The sequence below is a fragment of the Mytilus edulis genome, chromosome 14 (genome assembly GCF_963676685.1).
Source record: "Mytilus edulis chromosome 14, xbMytEdul2.2, whole genome shotgun sequence".
NCBI classification, from domain to species: Eukaryota; Metazoa; Mollusca; class Bivalvia; order Mytilida; family Mytilidae; genus Mytilus; species Mytilus edulis.
In genome coordinates this window covers 30,434,149-30,458,633 of record NC_092357.1, presented here as the reverse complement: position 1 = coordinate 30,458,633, position 24,485 = coordinate 30,434,149, and the positions used below count along the sequence as shown (strand labels likewise).

General features: G+C 33.2%; 1 protein-coding gene across 2 annotated transcripts in view; it reads right to left on the bottom strand.

Annotated features, from left to right (window-relative positions):
• LOC139503924 (uncharacterized) overlaps nt 1-24,259 on the bottom strand; it is an 88,684-nt gene extending 64,425 nt beyond the window's left edge. Inside the window, exons 1-7 of one of the 2 annotated variants that reach the window (XM_071293943.1) lie at nt 24,062-24,259; nt 8,898-9,115; nt 6,778-7,063; nt 5,684-5,934; nt 4,381-4,425; nt 3,129-3,179; nt 1,743-1,856 (exon numbers count right to left, since the gene is read on the bottom strand). In XM_071293943.1, the coding sequence (XP_071150044.1) occupies nt 1,743-1,856; nt 3,129-3,179; nt 4,381-4,425; nt 5,684-5,934; nt 6,778-7,063; nt 8,898-9,115; nt 24,062-24,116 (1,020 nt within the window). In that variant the 5' untranslated portion in view covers nt 24,117-24,259. The remainder of the gene's footprint in view (nt 1-1,742; nt 1,857-3,128; nt 3,180-4,380; nt 4,426-5,683; nt 5,935-6,777; nt 7,064-8,897; nt 9,116-24,061) is intronic. The other variant, XM_071293944.1, reaches the window with a different exon arrangement.
• Between the last annotated feature and the right edge of the window lie 226 nt (nt 24,260-24,485).

The following is a 24,485-nucleotide window of genomic DNA, read 5'->3' as shown; positions in this document are numbered from 1 at the left end:
TATTTAGATATTTTAACTAATTTGATTCGTTCAGGGATAGTCACATGTTAAACTATATTTTCGAAGGTAGAGAGAAAACGGCGGATAGCAAAAAGCATATTGCAAGGCAAATGCATATTGCACGGTTATTTTTAGAATATCTAAAAACCAATATTCTTTGTGACATCATGTAATGAATTTCATGATATTGTAAAAAGTTTTATAAAAAATATCTATGATAGATTATTTGAAGAAAAAAATCTTTATATACATAAGATGTAAAAAAAAAAAGTAAATGAAATAACAACTAATATGTTGTTATTGTCTTGGAGACGAATATACAATATGATAGCTATAAAATTCCAACAAAATCACGATTTTGATACAAGTATGGTTGGAAATTAATAATATAACAATTATAGTCTATGTATTAGGTCAATACAGAATATATCGACCCAAAGAAGTATATCGACCTTGGACTTCGTCCTCAGTCAATATACTTCTTTCAGGTCAATATGTCCTTGTATCAACCTCATACAAATTAAGGCTATAATTGTATAATAAGCACAATACAAACAAAATGGGACCAAGTATTAAGCCCTGTGGAACTCCAAAATTTATAAACTTTTTATCAGAAAACTGATTATTTATATGGATTTGCTGTGATTTAAAAAAAATCAAGTGGATAACAACTGAGGAGTTCTGGAAATAATCTTGAGATGTTCCAAAAGGGGTGCAATACGTGGTATGCAATAGGGGTTTATCTATGCGATACAGGGTAGATAATACAGACTGGAGTAAAAAAAAATTATTAGATATACAAAGTTCCTGTATTTAGTACTAAAAATATGATAAAGTTCTAATAATGACAATAAAGGCTGTCTGTTAAAATAGACAGGTTTGTAATTAATTTGTGTGTATACCTTATGTCAAGCTATTATTTCCGAAGAGTTCAAAATCAATCAAGAAAACAAAAAGAAAAAAATATGGATTATTATCCCAAGTATGGAAGGCTCATTATTGAGGTAGAGAACAACCAAGGGAGTTAACTGATTAAAAATCAGCTGAGCGTTTTAATCACAAACTATAAGTAAGGTGAAATCAAGCTTTTCGACGATCATGTTAAGTGATTGTCAAACTGCTATATATCCAACCAATTATTCTCGTAAATTGTGTGATTAAAATTTCTAGAAATTTTCATAATTCAGTTAACATGTCAATGTAAATATTTGGTCAAAACTTTATGAAAATTAAACGAGCCAAATCTATGTTGGTCAAAGTGTTAGGTACCCCTTAGTTCATATAAAAAACAGTCTGCTTCCATATTTTCAGGTTATGACTTCCAATATGAATCCTGTGTCTTGCTTGTGCGTGACTATTACAGACAAAAATAGAAGTTTCCCCATCTAAAAAATAGTTCAGAAACAAGAATGTGTCCCGAATACACTGATGCCCTGTCAGCGCTATCATTTTCTTTGTTCAGTGGACCGTGAAATTGGGGTAAAAATTCTAATTTGGCATTAAAATAAATAGATCAAATCATAGGGAACATGTTTACTGAGTTTCAAGTTGATTGGACTTCAACTTCATTAAAAACTACCTTGACCAAAAACTTAAACCTGAAGTGGGACAGATGGACTAACAGAAGCAGAGACCAGAAAACATAATGCCCCTCTACTATTGTAGGTTTTGGTAATCTTTTTGTCTTGATCCTTTGCCTTGCACAGGTTCACTACTACAATCATCATAATTATCATACACACCATGCTTTGGACTTCCTTAAACCATTCATCAACATCGGCTAAGAGTCCTTGTGTAATGGCGGAACCTTCTACCATCCCAGAGATCAGTTCATTGACCTCTTTCTGACGTTCAAGCTGCAACAGAACCAATTAATATTACTTTAATTCAGAAATAATTGTGATATTCTTTTTAATTAATGCGGATAATGAGACAGTATCAGGTTTCACAATGATAAAAGACTTGCATTCATAATTTCAGTTATGATTTTCATTCACAAAATTTTGAAATGATTTTTTTAAAGTAGTTTTCATATTTTTACAAGTAATCAAGAGTTTCGCAATAACTAATGAATGCTTTTTATTTCTGATTTTACAGTACGGTACATGAATATTCATGAGACATCTATTTTGGTGAATTGTGCAATTGACCATGAAATTAAAAAGTCTCTAAAAACTACAAATTTTGTTATACTTTGATAGAAGCAAATGATGAAACAACATTGTAGACCATAAAAATAGTTTTGTTTTTCCTCAACCACAAAAATTGTACCAAAGAAAATTAGGTGTAATCACAGTAAATTGAGTAAGAAACAGTATTTAAATATACTGTATATTCATTTATTTTCATGAATATCCGTTTTTGGTGATTGCAGGAATTTGCATCAAATATAATAGTTAAAGTAAGTTGTTCCCTTTTAATAAATATACAAACAAAAAATATGAACATATCATAACAAGTGCCCCTGTTATAATCTAACTATCTTTAGCTACATTTTCCTAGACTTAATCATTGAAAATAATTGGTCAATAACAAACAAAACACAAATCTCTAATTTGGCATTAAAATTTGAAAAATTATAACATAGGGAACATGTGTATGAAGTTTCAAGTTGAATGGATTTCAACTTCATCAAACAACTAACTTTACAAAAACTTTAACCTCACACAGGACAGAAGGATGAATGGAGGGACAAAACGAATGGACATAATGCCCCACCTAGAAGCATAACAATAGTATACAGGGCATTAACTCCTACTTTTGGAGCGAGAAAAACTCAAACACCATATTCCTCTCTAAACAGTATTTTTTCGTAAATTAGTTGTGTAATATATATCATAGGAAAAAATTCACAATTATGGGAAGCATTTAAATTCATTAAAAATGTTATCGAAATAACATTTTCTTAGTATTGACATCTGTAATAGTGGCCTTCATAAAAAACAACTTTGCTTTTTCTTATTTTCCGATAAGGGCTGTTCCAAAAAACACTATGCCACTCCTAACCCAGGATGGCATTTTTTTTAAATTTTAAGTGAGTGGTTGAATTTTTTTTTTGGGGGGGGGGGGTCTGGAACAGCCATCACAGATCAAGTATTAGATATAGACATATAGACGGATGAATTTACCTCACGACTTTGTATATCTTCAACTATGGATGGAAACTTGGTTTCATCTTTCTAAATGACAAATATAAACATTTGGTAAGTTCATCAATTAACAGTTTTGTTTACATTAGCTACAACATAATTCAGACTACTATGGCATCATCACACACATGTCACATGACAAGAACAATTGTGACATGGACAATTGTGATAATAATTGCTAATCTATTTATTTTTATAAATACTTATGGTGGAGTACTATAGGTATGTTCTTCCTGAAAGACAAAATGGAAAACATCAAATAAACAGAAGAAAATTAACATGTTTACAAAGCTAAAGATTTAAACATATTATTATCAATTGTTTTAGAACAATATCATTTAAACAAGAGTTACTTCTCTTTTGCTGCCATGTTGGAGGTCTATATGAGCAAATTCCTTCATAAATCAGTCAAATTCAAATTGTTATACTGACCATTAGACTTAAGATAAAGGTCCTATCTGAACAATTTCTATTTCTTTATAGTTTTGCTTATTCAATTCATAACTACGATCTAGTAAGGAGTTTTTATCAGACTTGTGTGTATCGCATGTTTTAACTTGGTTTGTGAAATAATACAATCAACCATTCAAAATTGTGGGCAAGGGAAATAAATCAAGCTGAAATCACATCATTTAAAACCTATCTATAATGATAGAAGCTTTTAAATCAATGCTTCCTTGCATTCTACAAGTTTTTAAAACTAAAAATGATCTTTTGAAGTGGCGGATCCAGAAATTTTCATAAGAGGGGGCCCACTGCAGTCATGCTTCAGTGATTTTCTATATAAGCAAACCAAATTTTTCTCTCAAAAAGGGGGGGGGGGGGGGGGGGGCGCTCGGTGCCCTCTGAAAAACCTGATAAATCCACCTCTGTTTTTATCTGACTTTTGTATGTTATGCTTTCAGATGTGCTAAAAAAAAATGCATGCTGAAATACTTTTGATTTTAAGAATAAAAAATTGCACACCATCAATACATATATAAAGACATTTCTCTATTAATAAGATTTGTTGTGAACAAGATCAGGCATAACAAAGAGAACACATTAACTTATCTGAATCAGTCCAGTATACCAAAGGTCAAATTTTATATATAGATACCTAGAATTAGAAAAAAGCTTTAAGGCCCAATTTTTGGCTTAATACTTTTATATCCATGGAAGGATTTGAAAATTCAAATATTTTGTATTAATTACAAAAAGAAATAAAAAATCCAAGTTAATTAAGCAATACCTTATCGTCTATATCTTCAAACATAAAATCCACATTCTTCAGAGCCTACAAAGATAAATATAAATATGATTTATACTATAAACGTACTGTTGAATATCTCAATATATATCTTTAGGGAAAACAGTCAAATTTTGGCTCACAGTATCGTAGGTGGGGCATAAAAAAGAATGAACTGCCAATAGATAGTGAGCAACATTTACAATCAGCCAATAGATAGTGAGCAACATTTACAATCAGCCAATAGATAGTGAGCAACATTTACAATCAGCCAATAGATAGTGAGCAACATTTACAATCAGCCAATAGATAGTGAGCAACATTTACAATCAGCCAATAGATAGTGAGCAACATTTACAATCAGCCAATAGATAGTGAGCAACATTTACAATCAGCCAATAGATAGTGAGCAACATTTACAATCAGCAAATAGATAGTGAGCAACATTTACAATCAGCCAATAGATAGTGAGCAACATTTACAATCAGCCAATGGATAGTGAGCAACATTTACAATTAGCCAATAGATAGTGAGCAACATTTACAATCAGCCAATAGATAGTGAGCAACATTTACAATCAAGTTACAGTACTGTGGATTCATTAATTTTGGGGAATTTAAATGTTCAGCAAATTACCAATTTTCTAAAAGAATGTATGCAGACTTGGTTAAAACCACGAATTTAGATATCCATGAATATGCAAGTTTTCCTCAATCCACCAAAAATTGGTACCCATGAAAATAAATGAACCCACAGTAATTCATTGAATTTCGGAGCATGTTTGTTTCTGTCAGAATTTGACTTTCTACTGCAGTTAACATGAAATTAAACAAGAATTTGGATTTAACCTTAGTTTTATAGTTCCATTTTTGTTCTTAATTATATCTGGAAACTAAAATATCAACAGTTGACAAACTGTTCAGGACATGTGGATCCAGCAATTTATAAAAGGGCAGGTTCCAACACATGCAAGTCATATAAAGAAGTGAGTGTGATGATGGAAATTTTTAAACGACTTTGATGGATATACAGCCCTTGATGAAATTAATCTACAAATGATTCTCTTTGGATTGGTATAATTTTCGTAAACATATTTAAAGAGGAAAATAACTAAAATAGCCTTTTAAAATCTTAGACATTATGCAAAAATTGTGACGTCTAACTGAACGTTACACTACACATGCACCAGGCTACCTTGTAGGGGGGTTCCAACCATATGTCCCTATACAAAATAATTAGTTGTCAAACAAAAAAGGGGGGTGTTCCATCCCTTTGAACCCCTCCTGGATCTGCCTCTACTGTTTACCTGATTGACTCTGCGACGAATTTCTTGTAGTTCATGATGAAGATCTGACTGTAATCTGGTACCCTTGAACTCCTTCAAACGTTCAATAACACCCATTACTCCAGGGTTAATCAGGGAAGTTTCAGATCCACATTTTAAGCCATGTATTCTTTCATCAGAATATGAATATGTGGACAGACCATCATCCTCTATTTCGTTTTTCTTCAATCCTGGCCATGACATCCCTATGTGCAGATTAAAAACCTTTTCTTCTGAAAAAAAAATATTCTGGCTATTTTTAAATATATGATTTCGCTTTTTTTACCTATAAATGATCTTTATCATATACTTATAAAAGAAAATAAATGGGGTCACTGTTCATTTAAGCTCACAATCTGCCTTTGGGAGAAGCATGCATTTTTGATAAGTTACCTTTTTTTCTGTTGAACTAACAGGAGAAATAGAGTTCCAGAGATACTAGCTGAAAACTGCATTTACCCCCTATGTTCAATTTTTAGCCATGTTGGCCATTTTGGTTTGCAGTGGGGGTCGTCAGAAATGTTTTTAATAACAAGATACCCCAATAATGATTGTGGTCAAGTTTGGTTAAATTTGACCCAGTAGTTTCAGAGGAGGAGGTTTTTGTAAAGGAAAACAAAAGACAATGGACGCCAAGTAATGAGAAAAGCTCAAGGACAGGCTCAACACCAAAAAAATGTATCTGTGAAATAAGAACTTTTGTAAGTCATCAAATATAAGTATCTTGTAATAAAAGTCCAAAAGGAAGAAAAATTTTGGAATGACATTTCCACTGGAACAAATGAGCTGCGTCAGACAAAAATCAACTGTTTGCGAATGAATATCAATTCTCATTTTTTATATAGATAAGACTGTTGGTTTACCTGTTTGAATCGTTTTATGCTAGTCATTTTGGGGCCTTTTATACAGCTTGCTTTTCTGTGTGAGCCTAAGCTCCTTGCTAAAGACCATACTTATAACCAATAATTGTTTACTTTTTAACATGTTTAATCATTGCAACTTGGATGCGTAGAGTTGTCTCATAGGCAATCATACCCCATCTCTTCGTCTATGTTATAAAGACACCATTGTTTTACCTTTTTCTACCGCTTGCATGTTTTGATTATTATTCTTCAGACTTTGAACAGGTATAATATCCTTATATTCTGTATACTGTGATTTTCCCTCCAACAATTTCTTAATTAAAGGCAACTTTACAGATGATGAAGGTGGTGGTGTCGTCTGGCCTAAAGGCCAAGGTCGTTTAATTATCGTAGGCCCTGCCTGATTTCTTGGCGAAGGAGAAAGTGGCTGTAGTAAAATTACTGTTTTCTTTGGTGGTTTTCTCAATTTCTTTAGTGCATCTGTTCTCCATTTGCTTTTCTAAAAATAAATTATTTATGATATTCAGTTACCAACAAGAATAGCTAATGTCATGTCATATCATGTTCTAAGTCAGAAATCTGATGTACAGTGGTTGTTGTCTATTTTTGTGGTTCATAAGTGTTTCTCGTTTCTCACTTTTATATAGATTAGACCGTTGGTTTTCTTGTTCCAATGGTTTTACACTTGTAATTTTGGGGGCCCTTGCTGTTGGATGTTAGCCAAAGCTCCAGGTTGAAGGCCCTACCTTGACCTATAATGGTGTACTTTTATAAATTGTTACTTGGACGGAGAGTTGTCTCATTGGCACTCATACCACATATCTTCCTATATCTATAGCAGTTAAATTTAAACATTTTCATGCCCAGAAAAATTGTTTTATAATTATTACTAATGTTTCATCTGCTGGAAATCACATTACTTTCTCAAGCCACTGCGATTCAAGATGGCACTGCAGCTGATTATGTGAAAGTTTTTCGAAGAGTATCCAAAATAAATGGAAGGATGAATGTTACACGATTTTATGTCCATACTCTAATGATCGTTGAAAATTTTGTATGCAAGTACAAAGAGAAGTGGTTTTCTGTTAAGGATGGTTATAGTTAATCATGGACGGAATTTTGTCAAGTTGATGGGACATAAAATAAAATAATAATTAATCCAGCAGCATTCAGACATTCTATTTTTTCACAAACATTTAAATGTTAGTATCTAAGATGTTAACTAACTTGAATGGTTGCACTATGATACAACAGTACAACAAATTTAAGGAATTCACTTAAAAATCACTTAAAACAGTGATTTTTTCACCAAGGCAAGAATGCTGGAGAAATTCAATGTGAGTGAATCTTAGTCACCGTAACCTAGTGTATGTCTAAGCTTCCTTTACTGCCCAATTTTCAGCACTTTTGAATTATCAATGGTTTGTGTCTCTGAAATTCAAACTGAGCGTACCATGCAGATCTCAATTAAGGCCATTAAAGAGAATATGTTTGACTGACAAACTAAGAAATAGCTGCCTACTCAAAATCTATTATTGTACTGATGTGAAAAAGGTTTTTTCTTTCAGATAGCATGAATACTTAATACATCTGTACATCCGACACTTCAATTACTCTTTGCTGAAAATTTGTGATTAAAAAAACTTGATCATATATATATAAACAAGAATGTGTCCATAGTATACACGGATGCCCCACTTGCACTATCATTTTACATGTTCGGTGGACCCTGAAATTGGGGTCAATACTTTAATTTGGCATTAAAAATTAGAAAGATCATATCATAGGGAACATGTGTACTAAGTTTCAAGTTGATTGGACTTCAACTTCATCAAAAACTACCTTGACCAAAAACTTTAACCTGAAGCAGGAGGAATGGACGCATGGACGAACGGACGGATGAACGAACGAACGAAGGCACAAACCATAAAACATAATGCCCCTCTACTATCGTAGGTGGGCATAAAAAAATATTTTGTATGTTGGTTACTGCCAATGAGACAACTCTCCACAAGTGACCAAATGGCACAGAAATTAACAACTATAGGTCACCCTCAACAATGAGCAAAATCCATACCACATAGTCAGCTATAATGTACATTTTAATTTTCTCAGTTTCCAAGCCCATACTGTTGTGTTTAGCTTTTCGTAGGTCAAAAACAGCATATATTGCACAGGGCATACAGCAAATACTGCATAATAAAAACACATTCTAGAAACACACTCTACAACAATTCCTACTAAATTCAACTGAATCATTGAGAGCTGATGTAACTTACATTGACCATTCAGCCAAGGGGACTTTAAAATGTATCTTGGTACATGCAACAAACCTTTTTAAATGTTGGTGCATTAGCAATGGCATTGTCTATTATAGAAGAAAAATTTGGCTGTGAGGGCTTAGAAGTGTCTGGAGGCTTGGTTGGTTTTACTTTTTTCTGTATTCTTTTCCATTTTGAAGATGATTTTCCATCAGCTTTTGGTGTCTCATTAGACCTTTCGGAATCAGGAGTTTTCTTCTCATCAGCAAATCTCACATGTTTTCTCCACCCTGCAGGAAATACATTTGTAATAAGGCCTAAATTATTATATTGTTAAAGTTTGTTTCCCCAATCCGGACCCTGCCAAGTCAGGTGTGGGTAGGTACTAAGGTAGGGAAATTATTTTTTTTTTTCAAAAAAGCTGGAACTATATCGGTTGATCCAGCATCACTGTGCTTAAACGGCTGTGGGTAACTTAAGTTACCCACAGCCCAAGATGGCGGACTCTAAACGCGTTGATATTTAATTCATACAAAATGTACCTTTTGCGACGTTTTTCATGCAGAATGTAAATATTTATAGGATTATTGAATAAAGAAATGACTAACAATTACCATAAATTTGTTAATATAGAGTTCATTAAAGCGCAAGGTCAACTTTAAAAAATGCATAAGATGTCCGTAACTTTTTGATCGAAACTAAGCAGACTGTCCGTAACTTTATTTTTAGATGTGGGTAACTTTTGATTTAAAATTTTAAGAATTATAATTTCAACAATTAGAAGACAATTAACATCATATTTGTAACCTTCGCGGCCGTTTATACTACTCATTCACCACCAAATGTGATTTTATTAACGCATCATACTTACACCACAGAAGTTTTATGTGGGGTGTGTGTTACTCCATCCTGGTTATGGTTTGAACTTTTATTTACTGATGTGCGTCTTATCGACGTTTTTCGCTTGTCAGACCAAAGCTTTTCCATACTCTTTAATGTTTTGAGTTTAATTATATGTTTGCGATTTACCGTCACCTCTGTTTCTTTCTATGTGTATTTTGATGAATACTCTTTGACGCGGCTCGGTATTTATACATCCCACCAGTTAGTTATAGTGTTATGATTTTTTGAATATGTTTCCTAGTATGTTTTTTTTCTCTCTTTGTATGTTATCAGGGGTTGTTAGACTATTAAATTACCCTGTTGTCCTACGTAGTTATTTATATTTTTATATACTATGTCGAATTGTTACACTATGTAGACTGCTCTTTTCCTTTTATTGTCACTGACTTTTACCTATTGTGTCTTTTAGTTTTATTCAGTTTAATGAGATTTAATGCAACTTGCATACAAATGAAATATGCAGCTAGCTGTAAAACTAGGTTTATTCATTTATACAAAATGTCCTTTTTTTAAGTTTTCCCATTTACTGTAAATCTTGGCCAGGGTGCCGCAAAATCACCGTGCGCAACGTCCCAGTGTGTCCAGATTGACACCCCTTTTATTTTACTGTCAATGCTGATGGGATTTGTTTTTGTGGGGATGAGAGAAAAGTGTTTTTGGCTTTTTCAAAAAGACGGAAAAAGTTTGTGCACTTAAGTCTCGTATAGTCTATCCACTGCATGCCTGGGCAATTTGGGTTCCCCTCCAAAATCCCGGATTCACGCTACCCTTGTCGTTGCTGGCAGAAAATTAGTAAGTGTATACATGCTACATGTATGTGTAAAAAATACTTGTGTAGTCTACTTGTTCAAAAATAAAAACGAACAATGATGTTTCTACAGTTTATCTGCTATGATCTGAAACAACCCTCCGAACTAGGCGATTCGGGTACTTCGACGTTATACAAAATGAGACCCGAGTTTTGCGGATTTATCGTGATTTTTTTCATATTTTTCCCAATTTTGTCTTCCATCGATACAATGAAATATATATTACTAGACATCTACTTCGTTTTGTGAATATGTATTCGATGCAATCTCTATCATCAGTTTAAACATTACATCCGCGTATGTCGATTCTTTGAAAGTTACGGACATCTCTATTGGGATGATGAAAAAAGTTACGGACAAGTTGTTTTGAAGTTACGGACAGCCTAAGTATTTTTTAAAATCGTGCTGTGATCGTTTATTTTGTAGAATTTAATCACCTTTCCAGTTTAGGGGTTTCCCTAAACGATTAATACAACTTTTAAATTCAGTTGTTTAATTGATGCATTCGTGGTATTGTTATTCTATAGAAGAAAAGTATCTAACCGACGCAAGGCGGCTCCATCTTGGGCTGTGGGTAACTTAAGTTACCCACAGCCGTTTAAGCACAGTGAGCATGCAAGCCTGAAAATCAGAAATGAATAAAATGATATTTTGCCAATAAAGTTTTGTGAGTCGGACCAATTTCTTGCAGGGTCAGACCGTCAGTCGGGATTGGGGAAACAAACAATATTTTATTTTAAGCCAAATCTTAACCAAGTATATGAATAAAAGAATACAAAGGGTTAACTTTAATTGAGACGTCAACCCAACTCCAAAAATAACCTTAGACATCTAGATAAAGAGATATATATATCCTTTACTTTTCTATAAATGAACTTTATCATATACTTACATATGACTTAATAGAAAAATGAAACAAAAAAATTGGGTCACCATTCATTTCAGCTCACAATCTGCCTCCGAAAGAAGCATACATTTTTGTTAATGTCCTATTTTTCTGTTTAACTAATAGGAGAAATAGAGAAAATATCGAAATAAAAAAAGAACTAAATTACAGAAATTGCTTAAGTTTTACAATTATTTAGTTTATGTACAGCTTATTTGAAAACAACAATAAAATTTATAGGTCACTGATGAGTTAAAAAAGATATTTCATTTGAATGCCAAAAAATGGCATTTTTGCACCAAAGGGAGGTAATTTAGAGCTTTTTCAATGATATAAACATTTTGAAAGTAATCGGGGGCCAAACCGAATCAATTTTTTTGTTTGATTTTTGAACCATATCATAAAGTTATAACTTAAAGTGTAATAAATAAAATTTGAAATGAAAAAACAAATGTTTAATTTTTTGCTGAAATGTTGTACCTTCGAGCCTCCTTAAGGTTATTTAAGGAGCAACCATTTAATTTTGGACCCAAACTTTTTCATTACATTTAACTGCCTTGTTACGTTTCTTAGTATGGATAGTAAAATTGGGTATTGTTTCAGAGTCATTTAAATCACTAGAAACTAGGTGCGACATGCACAGTTGTGATAAATATGTATTATAAATATAAACTAGAGGCTCTAAAGAGCCTGTGTCGTTCACCTTGGTCTATGTGAATATTAAACAATGGACACAGATGGATTCATGACAAAATTGTGTTTTGGTGATGGTGATGTGTTTGTAGTGCTAAACATTCTTGCTGCTTACAATTATCTCTATCTATAACAGTACTTTCTGTGGAAAACGTTATTGAAAATCTTCAAATTTTAAGAAAATTGTTAAAAATTGACTATGAAGGGCAATAACTCCTTAGGGGGTCAATTGACTATTTTGGTCATAGTGACTTATTTTTAGTTCTTACTTTGCTGTACATTATTGCTGTTTACAGTTTATCTCTATCTATAATAATATTCAAGATAATAACAAAAAAACAGCAAAATTTCCTCAAAATTACCAATTCAGGGGCAGCAACCTAACAACCGATTATCTGATTCATCTGAAAATTCCAGGGCAAATAGATCGTGACCTGATCAACAATTTTACTTCCTGTCAGATTTGCTCTTAATGCTCTGGTTTTTGAGTTATAAGCCAAAAACTGAATTTTACCCCCATGTTCTATTTTTAGCCATGGCGGCCATCTTGGTTTGTTGGCAGAGTTACCGGAGACATTTTTTTAACCAGATACCCCAATGATGATTATGGCTAAGTTTGGTTAAATTTGGCCCAGTAGTTTCAGAGGAGAAGATTTTTCTAAAAGATTACTAAGATTTATGAAAAATGGTTAAAAATTGACTATAAAGGGCAATAACTCCTAAAGCGGTCAACTGACCATTTTGGTCATAGTGACTTATTTGTAGATCTTACTTTGTTGAACATTATTGCTGTTTACAGTTTATCTCTATCTATAATAACATTCAATATAATAACCAAAAACAGCAAAATTTCCTTAAAGTTACCATTTCAGGGGCAGCAACCCAGCAACGGAAGGTCCGATTCAACTGAAAATTTAAGGGCAGATAGATCTTGACCTGATGAACAATTTTACCCCCATGTCAGATTTGCTCTAAATGCTTTGGTTTTTGAGTTATAAGCCAAAAACTGCATTTTACCCCTATCTTCTATTTTTAGCCATGGCGGCCATCTTGGTTGGTTGGCTGGGTCACCGGCAGAGATGGGTCCGATTACTTTCAATGTAATTGATTAAATTACAATTACTTTGTCATTTGTACGATTAAATTAAATTAATGATTACATCATTTCTGAAAGTATCTGATTAAATTAATGATTACATTGGCAAAGTAATTATGATTACATCTGATTACAATGAATTTAAAAACAAAACATTTTGAATGATGTGAATGAATAAACGTTCAATAAAACTATAGCATTTTTGAGAAAGTATTTTAATTGGTTCAATTATAAAATGATAACTTCAAATTAAACTTCATTTATTTAAATAAACACCAAATTTCACTACATATATATACATTACATTTTATCACCAATGATCTCTGAATTATTTTGAATTAAATTTAATAAAGATAAATCATAATCAACAGTTTTTTGTTGTCTTTTGACCTCTTTCATAATTTATATGTATTCCAAGTTGCAGTTTATGGAAGTTTAAGTATGGATGAAATAAAGTTACCAGTTAAAACTATGTTAAATTTGAATAGAAGTGTTTAATCAAATTGTAAACAATATGTAAGTACTAAAAATCATTGCATTTTACATGTCCAGTCCAAATACAAAAAAAAATTAAACAACATATTTGTCCATCTTTTAATTTAGTTTGTGCTAATTAGATAAATGTTCATGTCTGATTTATCTTTTATCATATATATGTGGTAGAGTGTTTAGCATTAATATTTATTTTCTTTTAGAATAATTAATATTAATTAGTAGTTTTATTATATGTTTATTAAGAGTTCATCAATTCTTCTATTCTCTTATTTCTTCTTAGTACAGTTCTACTCTATTTTTCTGGTTCATTAGTCAGTCAGTCATGTGTCATATTATCTTGTCTACTATTGGTCACAGTCATTAAGTTCATAGTTTTTGCCACTCTTTTTGATATACCTTGAGAGAAAGCTTTACATGTAGCAGCCATATTTAAAATAGTTATACAGTTTAATATTCTGGACACTTATTCCATATTAATCAGGACCAGAATATCTTCATATTATATTAATCTTGTGATGTTTCCAAACAGGAGATAGACCTTTGTACCATATACATGGGTTGATTTATTTATGTCGTATGAATAAAGCATCTTAAACTTGACGAATCCTTTATTCTGTCCAAGAACCCTATTACATTTGCCAAGAATGGAGGATATGTTAGACTGCATGGCTGGAAACAAGTACTTCTCGACCGTAGACATGAAGTCTGGTTATCATCAGGTGGAGATACTTGAGGAACACAAGGAGAGGACAGCATTCACCGTAGGACCTCTTGGACTCTTCGAGTACAACCGTATGCCTTTCGGACTTGCTTGCGCCCCCGCCACTTATCAACGTCTTATGCAAGATTGCCTTAGAGATCTTCACATGCGTATATGTTGCGTATTCATAGACGATGTCATCATATTTGCTAAAACGTACGAGGAACACCTAGAACGACTTGAGATGGTCTTTGACAGATTTCGACAAGCCAACTTGAAGCTTTCGCCATCAAAATGTTCTTTCTTCCAGCCAAAAGTCAAATATGTAGGACATATTGTATCTGAGGAGGGAGTAGAGACAGACCCAGAGAAAGTTGAGAAAGTAATGAATTGGCCTACTCCAAAGTCACCTGAAGAAGTACGTAGATTCATCGGATTCGTAGGTTACTACCGCAAGTTCATCCGTAACTTCAGTCAGATAGCAAAGCCACTTACATCCATTATGCCAACTTCAAATGTAAAGAAAGGGAAAAAGAAGACTAAGAAACAACAACAAGAAGCATTTCAGTGGACTGATAAGCAAGAAACAGCTTTCACAACATTAAAGCAACACTTATCATCAGCACCGATACTTGGATATGTCGATTACTCCAAACCATTTGAACTACACACCGATGCCAGTGGTCAAGGACTTGGTGCCGTACTATATCAAGAGCAAGACGGACATCAACGTGTAATCGCATATGCTAGCAGAGGTTTAACAAAAGCGGAACAGAACTATCCAGCACATAAGATGGAATTTCTTGCGCTAAAGTGGTCCATAACCGACAAGTTCCATGATTACCTCTATGGCCACAAGTTTAGAGTACTCACAGACAACAACCCACTCACATATGTACTCACGTCTGCAAAACTAGATGCTACTGGACACCGTTGGCTCGCTGCACTAGCCGCTTACGATTTCGACATCATCTATCGTCCAGGCAAGACCAATGCAGATGCAGATGGACTATCCAGATTGACAACTATCAGCAAAGATTCCATTAAAGCGATATGCGGATGCATATATACACCGTTGATTGACTCCTATGCCATATCACCAGATACCATCGACATTAGTAATTTGGATATGCACATAGAGGTTTCAACTGATACCAACTGGTCAGAAGTCCAAGCTATGGATCCACTACTCCACGCATGGAGAAAACAGCTGAAATCTGGACAGAAACCAGTAAAAGGAAAGATATTATCAAGTCCACTAAGTAAACAGTTTAACCATCTCAGAATTATAGATGATGTACTTTACAGAGAGATTACCATTGACGAAAAGATACATCATCAACTCATCATACCATCTTCACACATCAAATTAGCATTAGAAGCACTACATGACGAAATGGGACATCCAGGGAAAGACAGAACCACCAGTCTAATAAGAGAACGTTTTTACTGGCCTGGGATGAATAAAGATATTGAAGAATGGATTCAACGATGCGAAAGATGTATTAAGAGAAAGAAAGATCCAGGAAGAGCACCACTAGTCAACATCACAACAACTCAGCCAATGGACCTTATATGCATTGACTACCTTACTCTAGAACCATCAAAGGGAGGAATTCAAGACATCTTGGTAATCACCGACCACTTTACACGTTATGCACAGGCCATACCAACACGCAACCAGACTGCAAAGACAACTGCAGAAGCATTGCTCAACAACTTCATCGTGCATTATGGTTTACCTAACAGAATTCACTCAGATCAGGGTCCATCCTTTGAAAGTAACATCATTCAGGAACTTTGCCGTCTAACAGGGATAAAGAAGTCAAGAACCACACCTTACCATCCGATGGGCAACGGCATGACTGAGAGGTTTAACCGTACATTACTGTCAATGCTTGGAACTTTACAGCCAAAAGATAAGATCAACTGGAAAGCGTACGTAGCTCCGTTAGTGCATGCGTACAACTGCACTCGTCATGAAGCAACAGGACAATCACCTTACTTTCTAATGTTTGGCCGACAACCAAAACTTCCCATCGATTTAGCATTTGGACTGGTAAAGGACAAAGATAGGAAACCACACACCAAGTACATACAAGAATTGAAGAACAGACTAGTGGATGCATATAAGCTTGCTTCAGAATCAGCAAAGAAGGCAAATGAGAAACAAAAAGAACATTACGATCTGAAGGTTAGAGGAGCAGTGGTGGAAAAAGGCGACAAGGTATTAGTGAAGAAAGTTGCATTTGATGGAAAGCATAAGCTGAGTGATAAATGGGAGAACGATATTTATTTAGTATTATCACAACCTAATAAAGATATACCAGTGTACGTTGTACAAAAAGATAGTGGCGAGGGGCGTAAGCGTACATTACATAGGAATCTTCTATTACCTGTGGGATATATTTCAAGTCAACCACAAACGGCAGAACCATTACCTAGACCAGTCCCTAGACCAAGAACGAGATTGCAAAAGAAGATCAGATCTAACACAGACTGTACTATGGAGGATACCGATATCGAAAGTGATGATGATTATGAGATATTCGTACATCAACGACCAATGGTTGACAACACTTCATCCAGTGTTGATGATGATGAAACAGATAGTCTTGATGATCACGAAGAAGAAGTACTACACACTCCGGAGTCAGATGGGGACGCCCATGATATAGATATAGAGGTACAGGAACTAGATTCCTTACACGAGGATGAAGAGCAGGAGTCGTCTTTAGAACCAGAGACGCTAGATCCAGCTCATGATGATGATATACCTCCAGTTGTGCCTCGTCGATCAGGCCGAGAGAGGACGCAACCTAAGTGGTTACAGTCTGGTGATTTTGTGACGAAGTCTGCAGTTCCACCTATTGATACACCTGTATTGCCACCAGCTGAGTGGAGACAGAAGGCAGATTACCTGTCTAGCTGTATTGCTAGAGGTTTATTTTCAGGGATAGAGCTAGAAGCAGGGAAGGCTTTATTAGCCATTTTGACCGATCATTGATGTTTTATATTTTAGCTTTACTATTGATACTATTAATCTTATATTTGATAATATTTCAGTGGATTATCCTGATTGATTCCTACTGTATATTTTAGTGATTGCAGTATCGGTACATTGCAGCTTCAGATATAATACTATTTCATTTTTATTTTTCATAGATATTATGTTGTATACTCTGAAATGACGTGGACGTCATTTTAGATGCCAGGGGAGTATGTGGTAGAGTGTTTAGCATTAATATTTATTTTCTTTTAGAATAATTAATATTAATTAGTAGTTTTATTATATGTATATTAAGAGTTCATCAATTCTTCTATTCTCTTATTTCTTTTTAGTACAGTTCTACTCTATTTTTCTGGTTCATTAGTCAGTCAGTCATGTGTCATATTATCTTGTCTACTATTGGTCACAGTCATTAAGTTCATAGTTTTTGCCACTCTTTTTGATATACCTTGAGAGAAAGCTTTACATGTAGCAGCCATATTTAAAATAGTTATACAGTTTAATATTCTGGACACTTATTCCATATTAATCAGGACCAGAATATCTTCATATTATATTAATCTGGTGATGTTTCCAAACAGGAGATAGACCTTTGTACCATATACATGGGTTGATTTATTTATGTCGTATGAATAAAGCATCTTAAACTTGACGAATCCTTTATTCTGTCCAAGAACCCTATTACATATATTTCCCTACAGCTATACTCAATTTGTAATTGCAATAAAAACAAACCTTAATTAGTCTCCTACCTGTCAATTCAAAGTTGATAAAAATCACAAAAATTAAAAGATTATAATTCAGGGTTAAAGAAAAGTATTACTTGAATATATAACAGTTATTATCAAATATTAATATGAAGATCATTATAAAATGATGAATATCCATGTATGTACAATATCTTTTACCAAGATAAAAGGTATATAATTGTATTATATGTCTCTGCTTAGGCTAATGATGACTTTTCAATACTGTAACAGTTTATTTTTTACTGAAGTAGACATGCGTAAAGTAACCAAACCATTTTAGTATGTTGAAAATTTATCAAATATGAATAACAAAGAGGTTCATTTAATGACCAAAACACAATTTTAGATTTTTTTCATTGTAATCAGAAGTAATCAAAAAGTAATCATGATTACAGGGTATTTTGGAAAGTAATTGATTAAATTAAATTACATGTAATCAGATTTTTGGCTGATTAATGATTACACTGATTACTTGAAAAATTGTAATCAATTACAGCTGATTAATGATTACAATTACAATTACCCCAAGTCTGGTCACCGGACACATTTTTTAAAATAGATACCCCAATGATGATTTTGGCCAAGTTTGGTTAAATTTGGCCCACTAGTTTCAGAGGAGAAGATTTTTGTAAAAGTTAACGCAGGACGACGACGACGGACGCCAAGTGATGAGAAAAGCTCACTTGGCCTTTCGGCCAGGTGAGCTAAAAATGAATATTTTAATTGACGAAAAAAAACAATGAAAAATATCATTCCAAAATAAAATATCTGTCATGTCTGTATCATATATCTATACCCTTTGGGGCAAGTGCCTGTGTTTGAAACCTGAATATAATTATCTATGTACATGTAGTTCAATTTTGTAATATATTGTTACATGACTATATCTTGATTTATCTGAATAAATACTGTGTTATAGACTAAATATTCTAAAATAAAAATAAATATATATAACAAACAGGTTTAAGGATGTCTGCTGGTCATGTTTTTGAATTCTTGTCATATTTTCGATTTTCTCAGGTTTTATCCATCCAAATGTATTAAATTTTTTTTTACACGACACCCCACTTTTGTCTTCATAAATCTGTTCAATAGATCATTTAAGATTTAGTGATCCGGCGGCATGAACTCCTTGTTATTTTTTCTTGGTTTAAAGGGTAAAAAACAATTCCAATGTTAACAAATAGTAAAGTCTGAAGAAAACCCTTTTCCCGCCATTTTCTAAATGTCTCGTATTTTGAAAACTACACACGAGACTAATGATTTTATTACTTTATTTTGTTTAAATATCAAAGTTGTTTTCATTTTAAGCAACCACATGAAATCCTTGTTATTTTAAGTTAGAGCAGCAGACATCCTTAAGTAAGTAGTTAGTGTATTATATTAGCTTTTTCAAAATTCATTTGCATATACTCTTGATAAGTTAATGTCTATGGTTTTAGGAAAGGTATCACTTTAATAGATTTAAGTCTTCCTTTGGACCAAATTTTGGGGACTTTTGTGACATTTTCACCCCCCCCTTTTTGCAATATTTTCTATCAAATAAATGCAGATTGTTGCCATGGTTACACTAAAAAGAGATTATATTTCACCATTATAACTATTCATTGTCTGAAAATTAGTCCGAAGACATAAATTTTATTAAAGAATTAGATACCCAACTCTTACATGTCTTAATTCATATTAAAACATAACATTTATATTTACCTTTAAAATATTAGGGGAATAGTCGTTTTTACCTAGGAATATTAATGATATGGACATGATTTCCTAGGCAAATTATTTGATCAAAAATGAAAATACAGAGCAATATTAAAACATAACATAACCATGATAACAGTACCCAAATTGCACCGAGGACCCAAATAACACCTATTTAGCAAAAATAGACTGAACAATTTGTATATATTTGATTTGATACTATGCATGTCTTACAACATAGGTAAAAATATTTAGATATACACAAAACATTCAAATAATTTATTTACTGATGAAGTGTTTACGGAAAGAGCAAAATGTACTGAAACATTGCCATGAGTCTGTGCCAAACTGTTTTAGGGATTGTCTAACAGAAAGAAAAAAAAAAGAATTTTTCTACTTTATATATATTCAACCAAAAAATCATAAAAATTCTGTCTGACCAAATGAATTTTTGTCTGACCTTTTTTTGGTCAGACATAGTTCAGGATACACTGTAAGCACTGACTAATATCCAATTGTTCAAAATATTTGAAAAAATTAAACAAAAGCTCTGTTATTCGACTTTTGACGATGCAGATAGAAGCATGGATGCAATTTGGGTTCTCTTCATTACAAAATCATTGATGGTTTGGAGGTTGGTTCAGACCAATTTTTCTATGATTCCATATGGATTGAAATTCAAATTGGTGTACCTATTTAATAAAGAAGGGGTAGGAGAGGTCCTGATCCTGAAATAATGGACATAAAAACACGAAATCCTGAGGTCCTGAATTTACATAAATTTAATTCCTGACATCCAGAAATTCAAAAAAAAGAATTCCCAGATCCTGTTAGGGTCAATTCGAAATCCTGAGCTGAAATACACCCGATCCCAGAGTCCTGATAAAGGTCCTATCCGCGCTCAAAGAAGGATACAGCTACAAAATAAACCCAAAATTGAAATTTTTGTCTTGATCTTAAAAAAAAGTAGTCGAAAAAACTGTCAAAATGGTGCAATTAGGGTACTGTCATGCTAACATTTAAAAGCTCTTAATTTTAGGTCCTTATGAATTGTATTTTTTTCATTATTTGGCAGAGCTAATATTCATTATTGTTCTAAATTAGTAAAAAAAAAAAAATATTTGAAGAAATAGTTCAAAACATCTGTTATTCAATTTTTAAGGATGTGAGTTTAAGCATGGATGCAATTTGGGTACTCCTAATTACAAGGGGGAAAAGGGGGGTAATAGAATTATGGTTCCATTGGGGTAGCTTCAAGTCCCCTTTCATTGCCTTTGCTATGATTCAACATCGTAACACGGATTCTATTAGATTATTACATGGCATTTTTCATATCGCATGTATTATCAGCCCTAGGTTCAATATCAGCCCAAGAGCCGCATGGCTCGAGGGCTGATATTGACCGAGGGCTGATAATACATGCGATAGGAAAAATGACATGTTATGATCTTTTTATCATATGCTTCAACAATGGAGAAAAATAACAGATTCGTATATTGGATACAGATCCTTTCATGTGGTTCCCAAATAGAAGTTCAAAGAGTGAACGTTCACGAACGTCGAACCCCAAATTTAGTACATTCGATATGAAATCTTTCTATCATATGCATCAAAAGAGAAGAAAAACATTTTAATATGGACGAATCGACAAAAAAAAATTAATTTAACAATCTATATATAATGAACACTGTTTGGAAAAGTCAAATTTTATAAAAGTTACTTTCTAAATTATGTTTGAAACTTTTAAAAATGCATTTATTTTGGTTTTATTTTTACACAATATACTTTCCACTATCCAAATAATTGTTTTGTACACTACTTTGTGATGTTTTTCCCTGAAAACGTAGCATTGAGGTGTATTTTCCGGAATTTGCCGAGTATCACCGGAATGCCATGCGATAACGTTACGGAAAGGCATGTGATAACGTTCGAAGCATGTGATAAACTTTTCATATCAGCCCGCTAAGCACCAATTCGAAAAATATGAAATTTACGTTAATTTTATGCTATTATCATACAGTAAAAATCATATGTTATTTAGTCTAAGTATATGATAATAAAGCATATCATACCTGTCAACTGACCTGTATTCTGCAGGTGTGACCCGAGATTTTCACAATTCTGAGGGATCACCCAGAACACCCGCGGGGTCATTGAAATAACCCGGGAATTCCAAAAATGACCCGATTTCACCCGTATTTCTTAGCCTTGAGATTGATTTCATAAGTAATATTCCTTTGAAATACCGGCAAATTCGTAATTCTTCCATGTAAACTGTCAATTTAAGTGACCCATTAAGTGCATGGCTTTACTTGACAGCTTTGGTGTCAAACACACTGTTAATTAACACCAATTACCTTAGCTTTAGGTCGTTAATAAATTGCACCATCAGTTTACAAACTGAACTAGAGTTACTTCCCCTTATTTGTCACCATTCAAAATTATTCATTATATTTACGTTTTATGGGTGAAAAAGATTAAATCATAAAAATATAAAATTCAAATACATATTGAAAAATAACTTTTCATTATTTTTATACCTTTATACAATTTTTTAAAAAAAGTTGAAAATTATTTTTTACATTTATACTTCCTTTAACTGTATTACTATATTTTATCATTGTCTAATTTCCTTGTTGGATGACAAATATGTATAGCCAGTCAAGGTCGTTAAACACTTCCATATATATCATGTATATAGATGTATATAGATGACAAATATTAAAGAGGCTCGAGGGTATACAAATTTCAGAAAAAAATTTAACATTTGTTTTTCATTACAAATTTTATTTATTACCTTTTGTAGTTGTTACTTTATCATATGGTACAAAAAATATTCAAAAAAAGTAATTCGTGTTGGCCCCAGATGACTTTTAAAATGTAAACATCATTTAAAAAGTTCCAAATTATCTCCCTTTGGTGGAAAAATGCTATTTTTTGGTTTTAAAATTGAAATATCTCTTTTAACTCATCGGTGACCTATATTTTTTAATATAATTTCGAAATATGCTGTACTTAAACTAAATTATTGTAAAATTTGAGCGATTTCTGTAATAAATTTCTTTTTTTATTTCGATATTACCTTTATTTCTCCTATTAGTTCAACAGAAAAAAAAAAGCAAAGATGTATGCTTCTTTCGAAGGCAGATTGTGAGCACAAATGAACGGTGACCCCATTTTTTTATTTTACTTTTCTATTAACCATAAGATAAAGTTCATTTATAGAAAAATATAGAGAAATCCTATATAAATGATTTAGACCCGCGAACCCCTTTAAAGGCTTCATAGTCAATAGTTTCAAACATTTAAGAATTACATTAAATTCTAGAGGGGGGATAGGACCTTTATCGGGACTCCGGGATCGGGTGTTTTTAAGCTCGGGATTTCGGGAATGACCCTCTCGGGATCTGGGAATCCTTTTTTTCGGATTTCGGGACGTCGGGATTTACTTTATTTAAATTCGGGACCTCAGGATTTCGTTTTTTTAAGTCCGGGATTTCGGGATCAGGACCCCTCCTATCCCCCCTCATTCTAGTGTTTGATGATTGCAGTATTTTTTCTCAAAAAATTAAGCACATAAGACTGAGTTACACAAATTTATAAAAATCTTTAAAAGTGCAATGAAATAATATTAAATAAAATTTAAAATGACTTAAAAAAGTGAACATGCATTGATGTTTTGGTATCTTTGATATTTATTATAAGAAAATGTACCATAAGGCATAAATACTGAAATTCAGCTCGAAAAAGTTCGTACGTGTTATGACCTGAGATTTGACCTGCATTTTCATCGTCACAGGTTTACAGGTATGAGTATATTGATGCAACTAGTATATAAATTAATAAACAAGGATAGGTCTACAAAATAAACACACAAATTAGGAAATGTTTGTCTGGAGCATAAAATCACAGGAGGTTGAAATCCTATCAATGAGGGTCTATAAATATGTCAACTCGACTATCACAGTAGAGCTTCTCTCGCTTCTCTCTACGAGAGAAGCTCTACTGTGATAGTCGAGTTGACATATTTATAGACCCTCATTGATAGGATTTCAACCTCCTGTGATAAAATATTGTATGTGAAAAAACGTTCATAATAATATGTTCAATTTGTTTACCCTATTAAACGTTAGTTATGTCTTAATTATACATTATACTATAAAAAGTTTCCTAAAAATTATTATTATTGTATACCTTTCGTTGGTCTTCTTCGTTTTATATAGGTTTGCTTCGAGTTTTTCATGACCATATCAGCCCATATTCTCAAAAAAAGACGTCCTTGGTTACACGTGATATCTCAACGTCACAAATAATTGCCTTATCAAAAACGAACACGGAAGGATCCGACGTGAAATCCGGCGAGACGAATGCGTGCGTTACTGATTCAAATCACCGATCCCGCCCCATGCGGTTTCGTCCCCAAGTCGATACGGCCTCATAATAGAATAATGGAATATATATTTGATCATCGGTAAGTCGTGAAGATACACACCACTTTCTGATAACGTGTACTGCCTTTAAAACTGAGCGAGATAGGCATTTGTCAGTTCTTAAATCCTACTTGGAACATTTGACAGAGTAGAGGAACAAGGAACTGGTATTATTCATTCTTAATCCA